At 38.2% G+C, this 14,046-nt stretch overlaps 1 protein-coding gene and 1 long non-coding RNA gene across 2 annotated transcripts; both read left to right on the forward strand.

Moving 5' to 3' along the window:
- Positions 1-1,955: 1,955 nt before the first annotated feature.
- LOC122316202 lies at positions 1,956-2,879 on the forward strand. Its single transcript, XM_043132736.1, has one exon. It carries the CDS (start codon positions 1,956-1,958, stop codon positions 2,877-2,879), a length of 924 nt encoding a protein of 307 aa, XP_042988670.1.
- Positions 2,880-11,348: 8,469 nt separating this feature from the next.
- LOC122315890 lies at positions 11,349-11,831 on the forward strand. The gene is made up of 3 exons (XR_006244191.1): positions 11,349-11,413; positions 11,510-11,605; positions 11,706-11,831. It is a non-coding gene; the product is annotated as an uncharacterized LOC122315890 (long non-coding RNA).
- Positions 11,832-14,046: the final 2,215 nt, after the last annotated feature.

A 14,046-nucleotide genomic window follows, 5' to 3' on the forward strand; every position in this document is an offset into this window, starting at 1 on the left:
TTTTGTTCTCTCATGCATGCTTCTGTTGTTTGACTTCTAAACTAGAGAAATACTTGAGATTGGCCAATGATTGAGTGTTGCTGTTATATGTTAATGCAACTTCCAGTTGTTGACACCCCTGTTATTTCTTAGGAAGGAATTACAAAATTCATTACTTCCATGTTGGTTCAATTTTATATATTACGCTAATGCATTTGTGGAGCCTAACCTCTTCTGAAATTGTGTATGCACAAGAATGTACACACTATGTCGGGTTGCCCTTTTTGACTACTTTAAGTGCATGCTATTTATTACATAATTACCTATTCTTCTCATGATATTTTTCTATTTGCCATTTTGCTTTTCCTTCATTTATTAGACTTCTAATCTTGCATAACCTCTTAACCTACCCACTGCTAAGTATGAGTTAAAGAAACTAATGCTGTCTACGTTTTAGACCCACAATGAGAGAAATTTTCCAGATATTGTCTATGAGTTGTGTGCAGTTAACTACTAATTTGACACAAAGTTATTTATTTACTTTTTATAGAGCAGTCTATTTGTTAAATATTTGTTAAATTGTTTGCAATAATATGCATGCAAGTCCTCCTCATTTTATTATTATTTAGACTTTAAGATAGGTAGTCCAATGGAGAGCCTTACTAGCTAGAAGTCCATTTTCGTTATAGATTTGTTAACAATCCACTTTCTAATTTATCTATTTATCATCATCTACCAAATTGGTTTCCTCAACTTTCACTTCACATGTGGTGTACCGGAAATTTGCCTTCGAAGACATTCAAGTCTTATCAACTTGAATTACTCCCTCTACACTTGTTTGTTCATCTCTCCCATAAAAACTTTATGAACTCTTATGACACTTGGCTTCCAGTATACAATATATGACAAACTTCTCAACTCTTTATGGTGTTTCCAGCTACTGGATGTGGTTTCCTTACATGATGAATATTTAATATGTAAATATTTTATTGGGCTTTTGCCATGTTCTGTGTCGGATTTGCTGGTGCCAAGGGGGGGCTAAACCCTTTGTCTTTTTTTCCAGGCTTCCATGGCTGGCTGAGGCAATCCTGAATGTCTTCACGTCATCAATTATTTATGACAGCCTTGGTGTAAGTTCTCATCTGTTATTATAATACAAGTTGTGAAGAGTCTGCTTGAAAAAATATAGTTATGTCTGTTCCCACTACTATATATCACAACAAGGGTTTTTGAGGTTTAACTTGGGTAGATGACATAGGCCATTGTATGAAAATGGCCTCTCACATTTGATTTGACTGGGTTATATAATATAGGTTTGCATGCATTAGGATTCAGGATTATAAATAACAGAGAAAATTGGGAGCTTTTCCTTCAATGTAGCCAAGTTAAACTGGCTTTATAACTATATGTGATTGTATTAATGTGTGGGGCAACTTTGGCTGATGTGTAATTTATAGCTTGGTATAGCTGCTGCAATACCAACTTTGGCACCCAGTGGCTGTTAAATAGTGCATCCCGAAACATGTCCTGGGTATGAATCTTCATGGAGTTGGGGTTTTGCTGTTGTTTATCCAAGTGGTTGTATTTTTGCTGTGATAACTGACACAAAATCACTTATGATACTATGTCTTCCATTAACTTTTTCACATATCTCCCAACAAAGGTTAACATGTGCACCACACCTTAGAAGTTAATGCTACCAAATATATTAGGGTTGGCCACTCGGTATACATGTGTTTGGGTGCATAATCGTGCAAAGGGCTATATTCTCCTTCCCTCACAACTCTGTGATTTTTTTTTCCCCCTTCCATCTGCAACGTTTATTTTTTTAACGTACATCATGGCTGAAAGTTGTGCATACAATTTTAAATTTGTCAGGCAACTAATGGTATCCGGTCTAGAACATCAGTAACTGAATTTCTCAAAGTATATCAGGATTATTGACCACTCCCGTTTTACCAATTACCAAGAAATCCATGGATAAATCTTGGATGCATATTCAAGATAGATTGCTGAGCCATGAGTATGCCGATGGAGTTAATCATTTTTTATCCATGGCTCAATCCAATGCGCCTGCCAGTGATGCAATTCGATGTCCTTGCCGGATATGTCGTAATAATTTTTTCCAACCATTTGATGTTGTGAGGGATCATTTGTTCTTGCGAGGGATTGATATAAGTTATACTCAATGGATCTTTCATGGAGAACAGGATCCTTTTCATGCCAACCGGTCTGAAGATGAGGACTATGGAGATGATTTTGGTGAGTACATTGATGATGTTGATGAGATGTTAGATGACATCCGGGTGGGATCCTTCATGGATAGTCCTCACGGTTTAAATGCTGGTGGCATTGACGATGCTAATGCAGAACCCAACGTTGGGACTTCAAGACACCATACTTTTGAACAGTATGTAGAGGATGCACGACGTCCACTCTATCCATCGTGCACAAACTACTCAAAGCTATCATTTATGGTGAAGTTGCTTCACATTAAGAGTATTGGTGGTTGGAATGTGAAGTCATTTAACATGGTGCTGAAGCTATTGAAATCTGCCTTCCCGACTGCTCTCTTGCCTGAAGACTATAATGAGGCACGTCAGCTAGAGCGTGGGTTGGGATTTAGTTACACCAAAATCCACGTATGCCCAAATGACTGTATCTTGTTCTGGAAAGAATACGAGGACAAAGATAAGTGTCCTAAATGCAAGTCTTCTAGGTGGGTCTCAATGACAAGTAAACACCGGGTACCTCAGAAAGTGATGCGTTATTTTCCATTGAAGCCTAGGTTGCAACGCCTTTATATGTCGAAAAAGACAGCACAAGGGATGCGATGGCATAAAGAGGGTCGTATTGATGATTCGAGCTGTATGAGGCATCCAGCTGATTCCAAAGTTTGAAAAGATTTTGATAGGAAACATGATTGGTTTGCCAAAGATGCTCGTAATGTCCGTCTTGGACTTGCGAGTGACGGTTTCAACCCGTTCAATAACATGAGCAAGCCTTATAGTATATGGCCAGTCATACTTCTGCCTTACAACTTGCCACCTTGGTCTTGTATGAAAGACCCATACTTTCTATTGACATGTTTGATACCTGGTCCTAAGTCACCAGGAAATGATATCGATGTATTCCTTCGGCCTTTAGTTGATGAATTGATATCATTATGGGAGGTTGGTATTGAGACATATGATGCATATGGTGCCGATGTTTTCCAATTACATGCATCTCTACTCTGGACAATAAATGACTTTCCAGCATACGCCAATCTTTCTGGGTGGAGCACGAAGGGGAAGTTGGCATGTCCTGTGTGCAATGTAGATATTGATTCTATGTGGTTGGACTATGGGCGTAAACATTGTTATATGGGCCACCGTCGCTGGTTGGACCTGGACCACCGTTGGAGAAAAAATAAACGTGCTTTCAATGGTGCCAACGAGTTTCGGCGTCAGCCAGGAAAACCTACGGCCCAAGAAATACTTGAATCATTACGCGAGATCTCCAATGTGCAATTTGGAAAATGTGGACGGAAGAGGAAACAGGCACCACAAGAATTAAACTGGACAAAGAAAAGCATCTTCTTTGATCTCCCATACTGGCAAGACGTGCAATTGAGGCATAACCTAGACGTAATGCATATTGAGAAAAACATTTGTGATAGCGTATCAGGCACCTTGCTGAGTATTGATGGAAAGAGTAAGGACACTGCAAATGCACGCAGGGATTTGGAGCGTCTTGGACTAAGGAAGGAATTACACTTACGTCCGGATGGTGATCGAACCCGAATGAGTCTTGCATGTTATACACTAAACCACAATGAGAGAATATCCTTTTGTGAGTGGGTGTCACAAGTTAGTTTTCCAGATGGCTTCGCCTCTAATATTGCTCGGTGTGTGAATATTCATGAAGGCAAAATTACCGGAATGAAAAGTCATGACTGCCACATTTTCCTCCAACGGTTGCTTCCGGTCGTGATTGGTGGTTATTTACGACCCGACATCCGGCTAGCGTTGACCGAGTTATGTACATTTTTCAAGGAATTGTGTGCTCGAACATTAACTTATGAATCATTGCATCGCCTTCAAGCAGATATTTCTATAATCCTATGTAAACTTGAGATGATCTTCCCACCTGCATTTTTTGATATTATGGTGCACCTCGCAATTCATTTACCAGATGAGGCATTACTTGCCGGACCAGTGCAATATAGGTGGATGTATCCGTTTGAGAGGTACCTGGGGAAGTTCAAGCGATATGTCCGGAACAAAGCCCGCCCTGAGGGTTCAATTGCTGAAGCATATCTTCACGTTGAGTGTTTAACGTTTTGCTCAATGTATCTGAACGACATTGAGACCAGATATCAACGGGTTGAACGAAACTCGGACTTCCCAGATCAGCTTAATGATGAATTGTTTTCGGTATTCTCACAAAAGGTTCGTCCGCTCGGGGCGGCCAACATTCACATGCTAGCCGAGAAGTTATTTTCAAGAGCCCACTGGTATGTTCTCAATAACTGTGGCGAGATCGAGCATTACCTCGAGTAAGTGGATAAAATTTTGATTCTAGGCCAGAGAAATGATTGGTTACAGATTCTAGAGGGTCAACTGATAGTTATATATTTTGCAGGGAGCATTATAACATGATTAGTAGGGAAACCACAACCAACACTGCGCGCAGGCACCAAGCTCAATTCCCAGGGTGGTTCAAGCAACACGTACGTATTTCTCTTCCTTGGTTACAAAACCTCCTCAATTATATATCCTGGGTTAGATGTGTCATGCCATTTGAACCCGACATATGAGGCAATTTAACCTGTTCTTAAAAATTTGCATTTTCAGAACTTAGTGGAAAAATTCAGCATTTTAACTAATGTTAAATAACAATACCCATTGTATAATTATTCAATTGCACTTATTTTAATTTGATTGGTTTTGTCTATTGATTGGAATATAGATTCGAGAGAAGCGTTCGATTGATCCAGCCAGTGTACGAGATGAAATATATGCACTTGCATGTGGTCCTGACAAGTGGGTTGCCTCGTACGCTGGTTGCATAATGAATGGAATTAGATTTCAGACAAAGGATCGAGAGAGGCACCGACGAACTCAAAATAGCGGTTTGGTTGTCCGTGGTGAACATCAGTCACAACCCGTTGACTTCTATGGGGTTTTGAAAGATATTATAGAATTAAGATATATGGGTTGGCGTAAGGTCTATTTATTTCAATGTGATTGGTGGGATGTTGGTGATAAGCGAAGAGGGATTCGCGTTGGCGACCATGTAACGAGCCTGAACACGTCTAGAACATGGTATAAAGATGAACCTTTTGCACTTGCCTGCCAAGCCCAGCAGGTGTTTTACTTAAAAGATATTAGTGTGGCGGGTAGTTGGTATGTGGTCCATAAGATAACAAATAGGAATGTATACAACATTCCTTTAGTGTCATCGGTTGAGGATGCGGATGTTGGTGTAGAGTCTGGTGACGACGACGCTGCTGAGGAAGATGAACACATTCCGACAAACTACCCACCAGCCCAATATAGTGATCCAGACTTGATGAATCCATTGAACAGGGTAGATGAGGAACCAATACTCATTGACCCTTCCACCATATTAGAACATCAACCATCTGATTTACCCGACCACGATACATACCTCGATGATGATGGCGTTGATGATGAGCTCGGAATCGACGATGCCGATGATAATATTGTCAGAAGCGATGAAGACAGTATTGCATTTACCAATGATGCAACCTCAGATGATGAATATGGTATGCCGTAACAAATAAAGTTATGCTTTGATTTTCTCACAATGCATGGTCTCCATACATATTTATTTAGAATTATTTATTTGTTATATACAGTAGTAATGTTTATTAAAAGATCAATGGGAGTTTATTTTTACCAATGCAGGTATACAGGCAATCACGTACGCAACATTTTAAATCAGATTCTGTCTTTTTTTCCTACAGCCTTAAGTTTTGCATGCAAACAAACCTGTACTCACAGCCCCCCCAAAAGTACAATGAACATCAACCAACTACAGTTTCCCGTATAACTAAAACCAAAGCCAACTAATGAATCCCATGTGCTTCCCATCTTCACATTACCCTGTCTGTTGAACATCAATTGCATGACTTTAATGTAAATAATAGAGAAGGTCTCATTATATGGGTGTATTGTGAGGATCGTGAGTGTTGACTATCTAAAATGGCCTTCTGCAGAATGATAATGACTGTGGCATGTGAAGCTGTGCCAACTGTAATCAACAACCATGGCGGACGAAGCGACGACAGTATCTACCAATTTTGTCCCATCTATCCTGGTGTAAATTCTAGGAGAGTCTTTAAATGTATTCCGGTGGAAATTACAAGTAATATGGAAGTTTCAGGGTAACACATTTTTACCATTATATTGGGTTGCTGGGTTTAATGAAAACAGAGCAGTAATTTATAATGGAGTGTCTGCTATTGATTGATTATTTATTTATGACTTACTCTGTATGATACCCAGGAACAAAGAAAAAGATGCAAAGTCCTGCCAGCTTTCACATTTATTTCAATGGATATCTGGAGCTGCACACAAACCCCTTCCAACAGCTGATGCAGTTGTTGGAAAGGCAATAAAGGTACTAAGTACTCTCTGTAATTTTAGTAAGGAGTGACCCTTCAACAATTATTCACTTGTCCATTTTTTTTGGCCTTTATCAATGATCGATCTGCTCAATGATGGCGTGTATATTTTGTTAGAAGGTGACACGTGAACTAAACAGGCAATCATGGGACAAAACTTTTAGGTGAAGTATTTAATCAAAGACAACACTTGATCTGAACAAGGAAAGTTGAGTACTGAAGGAGAATTTGTAGCCAACATTGTAGAATAGATAATCCTACTTGCTTCTTTGTCAAGTGTAGATCTTGTTCTTGAGTTGTGTATATATATGTTATCGGAAGTCCATGTTGTGGTCTGCTGCCTCCTATGTCTAATGACGCATGATATTTAATGTCCAAGTTATTTGATGTGATTCTAATAAGTTGAAGATGGAATGACAGGTATCAAGAAAATCTGCCAAAATCGAAATTCAAAACACATGCCAATCAGGTTGTCCCATTGTCCAGCTCCCTGGCATGTGAAGTAATGATAAAAAATACAGCATAAGAGGTATACATGCAGTCTGTCGAACGTCCATACCAATCCTCCAAAAACTATGGTGTAATGCACTGCCATTAGGTATTTCTTATCAATCCAATAAACTCAATCCAAGTAAATGGGATTCATGAAATTGTGGACACATTAATTGGATAATTTTATATATGGTCGTGATATATTAGACTGTAATATATATAGCATATTCTGCCACCTGGGCAGCATAACACCTCCAAGTAATCTGATTTACATGAAGCATACAAAGTAACCCCAACATGGTTCTAAGCTACCCGGCTTAAGCATCAAAAATTGACTACTCATATCACTTATTTTATTCATTATTTTCCATTGAGAGAGATGTTATGATTCTATCAAACTTATGTGGCAGCTTCAGCAATATCAATGCCTAAATTGTCCAATGAATAAAAGATTGATTTATTACCTATGTGTTGTTGCAATGCCTATCGAGGGGGGTATATAGATGGACAAATCAATGCAAAAAATGGCAAAAGTAATGATATCTTATTTTTGATTCTATATGAATGGTGCAGCTTTGTAAAAGCTAAACTTAAAATTTAATGCATTTGAGGGAGTTTCAGGTTTGGAACGATATCCAGTTAAGATTCTAGAGGGTCATACTATGCTGGTTATACAATTGCATTGGAATAAGCTAACACCTGTACTCAAAGTGGACACATATCTGAACTTGAACATGACACCTGTATTGAATTATAATCAGCCACTTGTATATAATTATTGCAAGTAATAAATTATATGGAAAAATCTGACCTGCCACTTGTAATACAGCTGGCACCTGTATTACTATATCAACAATAATATGCCACTTGCCATATAGGGATTTACTTGCTGTAAGATTATAACAAATATTCTGATACTAAGTTAAACCTATGCAGAACAAAGGATGCAGAAAAATAGCTAACTAAACCATAAGGATATGTTGACCAAGGAAATGAAGAAGTCTTGCATGAAATCAGCGAGGGACTTCCAAGTTCATTGGTGGTTATATAGGTTAAAGGCACATAACATCAGAAGCATTTAAAAATATATGACAAAAAAAGTGGGCGGGAACAGACCAAAAAAGAGGCGGGGTGTTTCAGGTTTTCTGTTGTCAACTCATAGGCCTTATCTCCTGGTGTCTGCTGCCAACACCTAGGAGCCCGTACCCGTCTGATTAAAAAAGCTATTTTTCGTAACTTGTTGCTTAGATTGCTCACATAACAGAGAAGGGCACCAGTTGTTTCTGAGAGAGGAGAAAAACCCAGAGACAAAGCAGCCTACCAAGTTTGATAGTTGAGATTTTAACAAAATCAGACTGCAGAAGGTTTCGGACACAGCAGGTGATCATCCAAGTAGAGAGAGGAGCAGATTCTCCTACCTTCATCCACAAAGACAGTAAGGTTTAACTCTCTCTCATCTCCTCTTCTTTGCCTCACAGTTTTTCTCACTTGTGCATCATACATGCAAAGCACATGTTCTGGGGATGTAAACCTTACTGTCATATATTTGTTGATGCAAAGAGGCAATAAAAGTTTTGCATGTAAGTAATGCATGCAACTGCCAGAAGGGTACTTACAGATTGATATATTTGTCCTTAGATGTGTAAGGAAGAAGCATTACTGTTTTCCATTAAAGGATAAGCTATTGTTTCCCCCTGTTGTCACCCCTAGACACTAAACTGTTGTCTGTTGGTTGATACGCTGGTTGTAGTGAGACAAATGGGAGTAATGCATGCTTGAATACTCTATATGTAAAAGAGATCAACATTTTTGTCACATTTAGATATTTGCAAAGTATGCAAAGGGGTTTTATTGTTTCCAGGAGACCATTTTCTAAACATATATGTATTGTAACCACTTCAATGCAAAGGGTTGGGATTACTAACCACTTTTTACAAGTTCTTATATACGGACTGGAAAAAGACATTAATTAAATACAAGTTTGTTGTTGCAGTTTGTAGCATTCACAAATAGATTGCACTCACTCTCATATATCTATCTGAGTGAAAGAGACAAAAAGTCAAATGATACCAATTTCTAGCTTAACTACACTAGGGTTATACATGTGTGAAACTACAATTAGCAAATATATATTGTCATAAAAACTTTTCATGCAGCCATATGTAGACTGAATTGTGGGTTTGGTGTATGAGTTTGTAGCTCTCCACGTAAGCCATATTAATGACAATATCATTTATCTGTTTTCAAGATTTTAGCTAGGGTAGAATGCTTATTACTCTAGGCTAATAATAGTTTCAATTTTATCAACACATATCTGTAAGTGGTTTCAGATTAGTAACTTTTTCCCATTCAAGCAATATATACGCAGTATGTTCGAATATTTTTTTATTGTGGAAGTTTAACATGTCCTGTGTGTGTGTGCATTAGTAGGAGTGACATTTAAAAAAATAAGGTCATGGTAAGATGGGTAAGAGGAAGGCTCCCTGGCCGATATGGACGTGGGGGCCACGTATCCCGACTTCATCATGGGCCACCACTGCTGCGTGATACAACACAAGATGACGGGGTTGGTGATTCCACTCAACCTCCAAATGTGGCTGTAGAGGAGGCCAGGGATGAAGCAAATCCGGATGGTAGGAGTGTAACTAATGCACGTAAGTTGAAAAAACTTCATTCCTTAAACAGTTTGTACTGTTTGTTTTACATCATTTTTTAATTAGCTTTCTATGGGCGTTGAGTTAATGTTATTGGTGGATAGAAGGAACTGATGCACCTTCCCGGAAACGTGGTCGAGGACCAGCAAAAGACACATTGTTTGAGAGAGTCAGAAAATTTGGTCAAATACCCCTGAATATTAAGGATGGACAAAGAGGTCCATCGTGTGAAAATTACAACTTATTTTCTGGACGGGTGACCACAATCGTGAGACTTCATGCTAACATGATCCATGCAAGCTGGAAGGCTGTGCCAAAAGAAGAGAAAGAAGAGCTAATCGATCGTGTTAAGGTAAGACAATGCAAGAGTGTAGGTAATGTCACATATGTACTGTTTTGTTGTAAATATTAATATACAGCCTACCAGCTCTTGGTGTTAAAGCCTTATAGTTGTTAGTGAAGGTGGCATTGACTGTTTGGTGGTTATCGTAGGCTGATTTTAAATTGGATTGGACACAAAGTTCGCATCGTGAGTGTGTGAGAAACGCAGTCGCCAGGAAATATAATGCATTTCACTACTTGTTGCGAAAGCAATACATCCGGTATGGGTCGATAGAAGCGGCCCTTTCTGGCGGGACATCGTGGGTGGAGAAGCCGGTATGGGAACATCTATGTCGGATGTGGTCAAGTGAAGAATTCGGGGTATATCCTAAACACCATACTAGTTACAACGCAATAGAAAGTGATTTAGCAAATAGGAAATCTGCATTATATATTAATACATTTCTGGAATGACACTGTAATCAATTGAATTGGTTATTGGGTGCTAGTGCAGTACTATAAATGTTTGGCGAGATGTTAGGCTGGAATTCCCTTTCTGTCATGCTTGCATACTGGTTGGGTTACATGATTGAAAATGGATGAGTGTGTTAAACATACACTCATTTCACAAAATTCGGTTAAATAATGTAATTCAGCATGATAGAGATATAATCAGACGAGGAGTTTTCAATCCAATATGTATTGCTAATGAGTTACAACTTGCATAACCTCTTAAAACAAAGTATTTTATATCTAGGAGAGTCTGCTCCTAGTCATCTGTCATTGTCATGCATATGTGCTGTCAATGACAGATTGGATTTGTAGCATTTTGTTGGCAAAAACTAGAGGTCTTCTGTTGTTCAACATTGACACGTGGTGCTTTCAGGTTTATTAATTGGATAATACAAACCAGAATTTTGTGTTAAACAGATAAAACTGTTAACAATTAATGACATAAATGCATGTAGAAATTCATAACAAATACGTTTCATTTGTTACATAATTAAAATATTGAGTGTTGACAGTAGTGTGCATGGTTAAGATAGATACAATAGGGTGTTACAGGTTACACCCATAGGGCAGAAAATTTGCAGGTTAAAGCCCAGATCAGTAGTTATAAATACTTAGCAATATATTAGTAGAGGAAAAAATAACCCAGTGAATTTGGCATTTAAAACAAGTTGCTATATAATATTTTAATTATATAGAACTTAATACTTTAACCCTCAACATTATACAGAAAATGTCAAAGAGAAACCAAAGAAATAGGCAGAAACAAAATGTGAAGCATACAGGAGGGAGAAAGCCATTCGTACGAATATTGGAGGAAATGGTTAGTCTAGTTAATTTTTCTGATTCAACTAACACCACATATGCTTTCTTGGCACAAAAATATAGGCATATCTTACAAATGTGTTGATGGTTGCAGAATGAAGAAGACCCGAACTTGATACAGTTTTACAAAGAAGTGCATTGGTCAAGAAAGAAGGGCTGTTTTATAACTGGCCTAGCAGAACAGAACTACGTAAGTCAAATATAACATCCTGTTGAGTCCAGTCTGTTAAGGTTAGTTATGGTGTTTGCATGCATTAATGGTGTTAAGCTATCCCTATCAATGGATGTAGAAACTAATGCTTGAGCGATTGGATGAGACTGAGGTGGATACAGAAAACAACAATGAGAAGTGCAATGCAGCATTCAAGGAGGTTTTAGGATATAAAGCAGGTTATGCAACAGGACTTGGACACTCGGTTATACCTGAAGCTTCAATAGCATTGCGCAAGAATAGAGACTATGTTAGGATTGTTGAAGAGAATGAAAGGAACAAGAATGAAGCAAATGTGTACAAGAGCCAGCTAGAGGTACTAAGAGATGAGTTGCATACTTTCAAGAATCTATTTAAAGACTACCAGAGTACGATGAACAATCGTGTAGCTGACCTGGAATGCAATCGAAGAGAGTCTCATCAGGAGACTCGCATGGATGCCTAGGCATCCTTATATATATATATATATATATATATCTCTTTTTGGTTGCCCAGCTGACTGATTTTTGGGAAGTTAATGGTGAAGTTACAAGTAAGGTTAACATGAAGGAGCTGAAACTTTTGGTCCTTTTTGATGTGCACCTATATGGATGTGGTGGCAACTCTACTTTGTGTCTAAATTAACAGTCGGCATAGTATGGGTTGACAAAGTGCCAACAAGCTGCCATACAGATCAGAAAACAATACTTGAGTAAGGTATGCAATTTCCACACGTGAAGTTCATGTTAATATATGTGATTGAGTCACATATTCAAACATCTTCCCCCCCCCCCCCCCCCCCCTTCCATGGATTCTGCACAACAATGGACAGATTTAGTAAATTTGGATATCCACTCTAATCTGTCAATGGTTTTGCCATGTAAATAGTTATTCTGATTGGATAAAAAGACATTTGTAATTGGTGGCTGAGATTACAAATGTCTAATGATGGGATAGAGTAGTTAGTCACTGTAAAAATTTATGTGTAATGGTCTTTTATCAACTATGTGTAATTTAGGAAGGAAATGATAGGACAAAATGTAGGATGGACCTGATGCTTTTTTTAAAATATATGTGATGTTTGGGTTGGGTTTTCCTGACACTCATGAGTATAGTTCTTTAGATTAAAATATTTGTATCTCTAAAAATACTAGCAAGTGGTGGTTATATGGTGGAGATTGTTGCATGATGTTATAGGCTGGGTTCATCTGAAATTGACCAATATTGTCAGTATTTCCTGCATATCAGCTGTGCTAGATTGGAAGTAACCAGATATTTCTATTTCGGATTATGATGACTCTAACCCAATATTTATGTGTAGGGACTCTGAAGCCTGGCAGCAAGATGACCAAAATTGATGCTGAATTGTTCAAACGACGACACAATGAGGGGCCAACCTTGCCATCTATGTGGTCTGCTCGATGGAGGTGTGTTAATTTTGAGTGAAGATCCCCACAGATACTTTCACCAGGGAACAGATTAGAAACCATGAAATATATATCATTGATATGTAGTAGTTCTGTTTGGGGACATAGAAATTGGCTCATATAGTTATGTATATTGGCTGGGCATGTCAGCTTGAACAGAATCCTTTAATTTTTGGTTTATGTTGGCTGGATATGTTGTAACTGACCAGGGTGCATTTGGATGAAAATTGTATTCTAATGGAGAACTAAGTGATATATCAAATAGATGATTAGCAATTTCTGGCCTTGGTTTGGGAGCTTTGCCTTCACAATGTATTTGTTTCTGGTGTAATGATTTATCCTTTATATTTTGGAAAGGTACTGCAGCTAAGGGGGAATCATGCATACATATGTGTTTTGTCTCGGGTGCAAAATGTGTGCAGTTTTAGTTTTATAGTGCTGGGCTGGATATGGATAGCTTACATCATTTGTAAAAGTTTGAGTTGTGGATTGCAACATGGATAGGATTCAATAAAAATATCTTATACATTTGAGCAAGAAATATTGATGTAATAAAATTCTGGTTATTGAGGTCTGAATTGTATATAATATATATAAATTACCAACAGATGTATGGAATTGTAGTGTAGTAGTGGGAAAATGGTAAGGTATAGGAAAGGAGGTTGAACTGCTAAGTTGCTAGACCCTTCCAGGTATATGGTTGTACGTATTTATGTACATGGACAGGTCTTGTGGAAAATGAGGATTATTGGCAACAATGCATCATCAGGACCCTTCAATATTGGCCAATAAAATGTATGTCGTCCTATTCGGAATATTTATATACATGTAATACCAACTTTGCCTACATTGAGCTATAGCTAAGAAAATAATGGCCAATACTTATAGTTTTGGCAACGTTGAATTGCCGAAAAATGTTGGTCTTCATAAAATAGGTTCCTGGCGATAAGGCAATTTACATGAGCCAAAGTCACTGCTAAGCCGTATTTACCAGAAGACAACGTTGCGGATAGT

This window comes from Carya illinoinensis, chromosome 7 (genome assembly GCF_018687715.1).
Source record: "Carya illinoinensis cultivar Pawnee chromosome 7, C.illinoinensisPawnee_v1, whole genome shotgun sequence".
Lineage (NCBI taxonomy): Eukaryota > Viridiplantae > Streptophyta > Magnoliopsida > Fagales > Juglandaceae > Carya > Carya illinoinensis.